This window comes from Choloepus didactylus, chromosome 13, assembly GCF_015220235.1.
Source record: "Choloepus didactylus isolate mChoDid1 chromosome 13, mChoDid1.pri, whole genome shotgun sequence".
Classification (NCBI taxonomy): Eukaryota; Metazoa; Chordata; class Mammalia; order Pilosa; family Megalonychidae; genus Choloepus; species Choloepus didactylus.
This window is the reverse complement of record NC_051319.1, coordinates 39,293,775-39,301,728: the sequence shown is the minus strand read 5'-3', so window position 1 is coordinate 39,301,728 and position 7,954 is coordinate 39,293,775. Positions and strand designations below refer to the sequence as shown.

Sequence of the window (7,954 nt, the reverse complement as noted above, 5' to 3'; positions counted from 1 at the left end):
CAATGAAAGAAATTCATATAAATATCCATAAAGTTCCTAACGACACCTCACTTGTTTCCTGCAGAAAATCCTGAGTCTGAGTCATCACCCATCATACACACTGGGAGACAGTCTACTAATCTGATCATGTGTGTATCTGTACGATCCACACTGAACTGTACACAGAATATGAAGCGTCCTCTTTCTCCTTCCTGCTTCCCCGTTTCGTTATACTTTGGAGGGCGTGCGTATGCGTATGCGTGCTGTGATGTGCGTGTTTAGGTATAGCAAAGGCGCAAAAAAGAAACTATCCTACATGCCCCCTACTTCCAAATCTATCCGAAGCGTTTCTAGAAGAGGAGGCGTCTTTAATTTGTCCCCAACTGAGATGCAGCCTCCATCTTCAGGTGGACAGAGCATCTCGGGGCTACCTGGTCCAGGGAGTTGAGGGCGACCAGACTCCTCCTGAAGCTCCGGGCTTTTCCCGAAATATGCGCGCACTTATACGTGCGCGTGTGTGCGTGAGTGCATGTGGTGTGTGTGTGCGTGCGTCCGTGCCTGTTTATGACTGTGAGTAATACTGTCAGCTTCCTCTCCCGACACTGGCAGGCAGCCCCGGCGTCGTTACTCTGCAAGCAGCGGCCAGAAACGCCAGGCAGCAGCAGCCTCCGCCCCCTCAGTCCAGCGATTGGCTGGTTTTGCTCATCATTTCCCTGTTAAGAACAGGGAAGGGCCAGTGACGCCCCCAAGCCCAGCTGCAGAAGCTGCCGCCACCTCCTATGCACAAGGTGGCTCATCTGAAAAGAAACCTGAGCCCCAGGGAGGCGGCGCGGAGCAACTGGGGCAGGGCTGGCGAGACCAGCACGGGAGGGCCCTGGATAGCGCGTGGGGAGCGTGGGGAGCTCGGCAGCCGGGGACACTCGCGACCTGCTCCTGGGATCCCGGCTGCAAGCTCCCTCGCATTTTACAGATTTCCCCCCGGGACTATATCTGCCCAAAACGGAGCCTTCATATCAAGAGAAGGTGCTGGAGCTGGGGCCTCCAGGACTTTCCCGGGCACCCAAGATGCGCTCCGTAAGGAAGAGGTGGACGATCTGCACTATAAGTCTGCTCCTGATCTTTTATAAGACAAAAGAAATAGCAAGAACTGAAGAGCACCAGGAGACTCAACTCACTGGGTAAATGCAAAGCTTCATTTCAGGATATGAGAAAAAGTCAAACCATGAATGGAATGAGAATATAGGCGGTAGAGTGAGGGTTGGGGTGGTTTGTGTGTTCTTGTGAGCTTGTGTGTGTTTAGTCTTATAAATTAACAAAGGCAGTTGTTGAGGTGTGTGTGCTTCTGCACGCTGTTCCCAGTAGGAGTTAAAGTTGCTGAGTGCAGTGGTGGTGACAGTTGTATTGGCATCAAAGGCTCGCCTCGCCAAGGAAGTCATTGCAGAAGTGTCAACAAAGAACGTGTGTCCTTGTCCCTTTAATCCGTGGGCAGAACTCAAGAGAGATGTCTTGATTCACCAGCCTGTTGTCCTTTCGCTGCCCTATCACTCTAGAGAGATACTAGAGAAAGCTGGTTTCCTGAAAACCAGAAAGCAGAGAATCTCTATCTCGTCTTTTTCTCTACTCTTCTCTGGCTTTGAGTAGACGTATCATAATTTGAATTAGGAACTCAAGTACCACCAAGGATACTACCTTATTCGCTCTTCCTTGGGGAGAAGCGTGGGTAAAATGCTTGGGCGACACAGTTACAGTTTTAGAAACTGGATACTGAGTCTCATACAGACTATATTTCTGTTTTCTTTAGTTTGCCTAGATGAGTTCAGATCCCCCACCCCATTAAGTTCTCTAAATATCACACTTCCTTCCTTCCTCCCCCTGACTCTGAGACTTTGAAGTTTACCCAGGAGGTAGCTGCAACTTTAAGTTGTTGACATAGCTTGGATGCATTAACTGAGAATGTGAACCTGGTTGTCAACTCTGTTAAAAGTCCTGTTTCGGAAATCCTCCCTCATCCGGAGGCGTCTGCCACAGGAAAACTCCACACTGGCAAAGATGCCCGTCTAGATTTTTTTTTTTGTTTCTCCCCCGCCTCCCCGACCTTTATTAAAACGAGAGTCGCTCTCTCTCTCTCCCTCTCCCTCTCTCTCTCCCTCTCTCTCTCTCTCTCCCCCCCTCCCTCCTTCCATCAGTCTCCCTCTCCCTCTCTCTCCTCTCTTGGGCATAGGATAGGGCTGCTGAAATGACTATACACAACCCTTAAACTTCATACACCGTACTTCTTAATGCTCCTTCTCCCCGCTAAATGATAAGCGTTTAAGTGAGCGGGACGCAGGTTATCTTTACAGAAGAAATTGTTATATTACAGAAAACCGAGAGAGCAGAACTATCGAAAGGGACTGGAAGAGAATGAAAAAGCTCATAAGGAATGGGCTGGATGTTTGTTATGCATCGACAAATCTGTAAATGATCTATTCTGAAAAAAAGAAATAATATGCTGAATTGTATGAGGTCTTTCACGCAGGGGGTGGGCGGGTTCAAAATCCAGACTAGCTCAATTGTCAGAAAAGAAGCCTTTTGGGTGGGGGGTGTGAGCATCCCGAGCAGACCTGTGCTTCCTCCGCAGACAAAGGGGTCTTTAGGAAGGTGATGAATGAGCGCGTGGGGGTTCCACTGCGAGGCGGGGGCGTGGGGGGGGGGGTGTCGAGGCTCTTTGTTCCCTTCAGGGTTGGTGGGCTCCGAGGATAAGCCTGAACCCGGACAAAGCGGCTAAGCCTCTCCAGGCAGCAAACGGTTCCGGCCCTTGGCTCGGGACCCCAGAGGGCCTTGAGGAGTGGGGGGAGGAGGTGACTGAAGCAAGAGGGGCGCCAGATGCAGCTGATGCGCCCTCTCTGGGCCTCCCCAATCCGCGGGCAGGAAGGAGTAGGACTACCCAGGGCAAAGAGATGACCCAGGACACTCCACATTTCACGGGCGACATTTCTCCTGTGGCCTTTCTCAAACGCGGCCGGTGGGTGGGCGCAGCCCAGGGTGCGAAGGAAGTGGAGGAGGGCACAGGCGCGGCGGTTGTACCAGCCTGGCTAGGCTTTCCCTCGCACCCTTTTTTGGGCTAAGCTGAGGTTTCCTCCCAGCTCTTATGAGAAAGCGTGGGGCAGGCTTTTGAATTAACCAAACAGGAAGAGTGGTGCCCACCAGGTCTGCACACTCCTCCAGAAAAGCTGGCGAAGAGGGTGGAAGAATGAGTGAGAAGACATGAGGAAGGCTTTATTGTTGACATCAGGTTCCCTTCGCGTTAAAAAAAAAAAAAAAAAAAAAAAAAAAATTCACTTGCATTGCTCAGCCTGCTGGCAAGCCGGCTCTTCCTTAATTAAATAGCCCGCAATTTCAGTCCTGCTGGGCAAAGCAGAGAGCCGGCTGCAGGCGTTGAGCTTCTTCTACCGGTGCCCGCAGCGTCCTGGCTGCAGCGACCCCTGCCCGGCTCTTCCCGGGAATGTGCTGTTGGCTTCACCGGTAGCGCTGCGAGAGGGACACCTAGTCCCCTTGTCTTTCCCTTTCCCTCTAGGGTTCAGTGTGAAAGCCTGTGATCCAACCTCATGGTTTTGTTTCAATTCCCAAATAGTGCTTCTGTGGAGTAGTGGACATATCTAAGCATCTCACTGATTTTCCGCCCGAGCCTTATGGAGAGGCCAGTTTTGAGATGAATAAACAAGAACGGAGGTTTGGCCCTGGAACCCAGACCAGTATTCAAAAGTGAGGTAACACAGGCAGTCTCTGGCCTTTGGGGGGCACTGCGTGCCTTGCGGGTGGTCTGTAGTTTAAATTAAGGGCCTTCCACAGTCCTTGAATCTGACATCTTCCTAGATTCTTCTTTAACTTCGCTGCTACTATTTTAGCAATAGGCAGTTCGTTTATCTAACCGACTCGCGCCCCACCCCCCATCACTAGAGGTCCCATCTAGAGTTAGTGCAGCATTATCCTTCTTATATACTTAGTCTACTGAGCAGTCATTCCATAAAAAAGGAAAAACGAAGAATAGAACACCACCCAACAACTAACGTTTTCAAATCTCCAGAGAAATACTAGCTGCATGTTTTAATGAGGAATTATTTGAGAACAGGTCAAGTAATAACTATTGTATATCTAAAAACAATATTCTTTCCACATAAACCTAGGAAATGCTGGAATGATGACTAATTAGTAAGAGTTAACTCAAAGGGCACTGAAGGGTATTAAGGGGTCTGTTCTTAACTAAATAGGTTTTTCTTAGCGGGAAAAAATGGCACTTGCCCCATAGTCTGGAAGATTGCACTGGTTCTGTGTGTTCTTTGGGATATTGTGTTAACTTAGAGGACGTACAGATAAAATATGTTAGGGTGCTCATTTCATGAAATAATATATCTGAAAGTGTATGGTAAACTTTAACATGTCATATAAATATTTCCTTTGTTATTCCTTAAAAAATGCTTTACACTATTTCCCTGGTTGAACACATATGGCACTTTATATTATTTTGTTTGCATTTTTAATTTGACCATGTACTTCATGTTATCTCATAAAATGATGAAAAGTATTAGTTCTAAAACTTATGATAGAATTGACAGAGAAGATAAGCATTAATACTTAGAGTATCACCATCATTAGCAAAGTTAGTTCCACGTTGTTCTAGTGTGGAATCCACCCTTGTATTATATTATATTTGAATTCTACTAAAAACCATGAGCAGTAAGTAAAATAAAACAGCTCTTTATTTTTGGTTGTTTGGCACTTAGGTGATAAAAACACAAAATTGCTTGCTGTTTGTGTTCAGGCTTGGTTGGATGAAGTTACTTTTTTGAATGACTTTTAAAATTCTAGATTAAAGAGAATGCTTCATTTAATCCAAAGGGGTCACATTAATTAGAAGGGCAAGTCATGAAGAGTTTTCAATGGGGTTAAATGCAAGGCTTTTTAAAAAAATGTTTTATATACGTTTAATTAAGCCTTGATTATTTCAATTTTACAGTTTTATTTTTGTATTTGAAATCCATAGCATTTTCTTCTATAGGCCTCTGCAAAGCAATTTGGCCCTGGGCCTTCTGTCTGGAAGTAGGTGGTGTGGGAGGTGAGTGCACGTGTGGCACCTGAAGGGATCTTTGGTGAGTCTTTGAGGCCTGGCTTGATTGAAGCCTGTGACCCAGCCCCATCCTCCTGTCATGGCCCCTCCTCACACTTTTACTGCGGAAGTTTCTATAGTCTAGTGTGGGACACTTGCAGAATGCCTTCATGGTCAACATTTCATTCTCTGTTTTCGAATTTTTTTTTTATTAGAAAATTTCCAGGTTTACAGAAAAAATCATGTAAAAAACACAGTGTTTCCATATATATCTCCTTATTATTAACACTTTGCATTAGTGTGGTACTTGTGTTACAATTCATGAAAGAATGTTATAATTGCACTATTAACTATAGTCCATAGTTTACACAAGGGTGTATTTTTTCCATATATTGCCCTACTACCAACACTTTGCATTAGAGTGGTACATTTGTTATAATTCATGGAAGAACATTTTTATAATTGTATTATTAAGTATAGTCCATCATTTACAATAGGGTTCACTGTGTTGTACAGTTTTATCTTCTAATTTTTATCAGAGTAACATTTATACAACCTAAAATTTCCCCTTATAATCACATTCACACGTATAATTCAGTGCTGTTAATTACAATCACAAAGTTGTGCTACCATCACCATCATCCCTTTCCAAATCTTTACAATCAACTCTAACAGAAATTCTATACAAATTAAGCATTACTTCCCCATTCCCTACCCCAACCCAGCCCCTGGTAACCTATATTCCAGAATTCTAGTTCTATGAGCATGCTAATTCTAATTATTTCATATCAGTGAGATCATACAATATTTGTCCTTTTGTGTCTAGCTTATTTCACTCAACATAATGTCTTCAAGTTTCATCCATGTTGTCACATGAACCAGAACTTCATTACTATTTAATGCTGAATAATATTCCATTGTATATATAAACCACATTTAGTGTATCCATTCATCAGTTGATGGACACTTGGGTTGTTTCCATCTTTTGGCAATTGTGAATAGTGTGCAAATATCTGTTCAAGTCACTGTTTTCAATTCTTTTGGGTATATACCTGGTAGAGAGAAGGTACAGTCATATGGTAATTCTATAGTTAGATTTCTGAGGAACTGCCAAACTGTCTTCCACAGTGGCTACACCATTTTAAATTCCCATCAGCAATGAAGGAGTGTTCCTTTTGCTCCACATCCTCTCAAACACTTGTAATTTTCTGTTGTTTTAATAGTAGCCATTCTAGTGGGTGTGAGACAGTACCTAACCATGGCTTTGATTGCATCTTCCTAATAACTAATTATGTTGAGCATCTTTTCATTTGTATATCCTCTTTGCAGAACCGACTACTCAAGTCTTTTGTCTATTTTTTAATTGGGTTGTTTGTCTTTTTTATTGTTGAGTTGCAGGTTTATGTATTTACTCTAGATATTAAACCCTTATAGGATATGTGGTTTCAAACAATATATTCTCCCATTGAGGTTGTCTTTTCACTTTTGTGATAGTCCTTTGATGTAAAAAAGTTTTACATTTTGATGAGATTCCATTTCTCTAATTTTACTTTTGTTGCTTGTGCTATGTGCGTAAAGTCTAAGAAACCGTTGCCTTACACAAAATCCTGAAGTTGCTTCTAGATATTTTATTCTAGGAGTTTTATATCCTGGTTCTTATATTTAGGTCTCTGATACTTTTGGGGTTAAATTTTGTGTATGGTGTGAGACAGATTTCCTTCTTCATTGTTTTGCATATGAATACCCAGCTCTCCCAACACCATTTGTTGAAGAGACTGTTCTTTCCCAATTGAGTGGACTTGGCAACCTTATCAAAAATCAATTGGTCATAGATGCAAGGGTCTACTTCTGAACTCTCAATTCAATTCCATTGGTCTATATATTCATCCTTGTGCCAATGCCATGATGGTTTGACACTGCAGCTTTGTAATAAGCTTTAAAGTCAGGAGATGTGAGTCATCCTACTTTATTCTTTTTTCAAGATGATTCTGACTATTTGGGGCCTCTTACTCTCACAAATAAGTATGATGATTGACATTTCCATTTCTGCAAAGTAGGCTGTTGGATTTCGACTGAGTGGCATTGGATTTGTAAATCATTTTGGATACATTTGATATTAACAATATTAAGTCTTCGAACCCATGAGCTTGGAATGTCCTTCCATTTATTTATATCTTCTCTGATTTCTTTTGGCAAAGTTTTGTAGTAAGTCCTTTACAACCTTGGTTAAATTTATTCCTAAATATTTGACTCTCTAAGTTGCTAGTGTAAATGGAACTGTCTTCTTGATTTGCTCCTCAGATTGATCATTACTCATGTATAGAAACACTAGTGAGTTTTGCGTGTTGATCTTGGATCTCACAACTTTGCTGAACTTGTTTATTAGCTCAAGTAACTTTGTTGTCATTTTTTTTTTTTTGGAATTTCTATGCATGGGATTATGCCATCTGCAAATAGTGTAAGTTTTACTTCTTCCTTTCAGATTTGGTTGCTTTTATTTCTTTTTCTTGCCTAACTGCTCTGGCTAGAACATCCAGCACAATGTTGAATAACAGTGGTGACCATGGGCATCCTTATCTTGTTCTAGATTTTAGAGGGAAAGTGTTCAGTCCTTCACCATTGAGTATGATGTTAGCTGTGGGCTTTTCACATGTGCCCATTATCATGTTGGAAGTTTCCTTCTATTACTGTTTTTCAAAGTGTTTTGATCAAGAAAATATGTTGGATTTTTTCAAATGGCTTTTCTGCATTAACATGATAATGTGGTTTTCCCCCTTCATTTTGTTAATGTACTGTGTTATATTAATTAATTTTCTTAGGTAGAACCATCCATGCATACCTGGGATAAAACCCACTTGATCATGGTGTACAATTCTTTTAATCTGCTCT

General features: G+C 42.6%; 1 protein-coding gene across 1 annotated transcript in view; it reads left to right on the top strand.

The window, feature by feature from the left end:
* Window positions 1–593: 593 nt before the first annotated feature.
* Window positions 594–7,954, top strand: part of ST8SIA4 (ST8 alpha-N-acetyl-neuraminide alpha-2,8-sialyltransferase 4) — a 103,616-nt gene continuing 96,255 nt past the window's right edge. Inside the window, 2 exon segments of the mRNA XM_037801045.1 lie at window positions 594–875; window positions 877–1,157. Coding sequence (XP_037656973.1) covers window positions 759–875; window positions 877–1,157 — 398 coding nt within the window. The 5' untranslated portion in view covers window positions 594–758.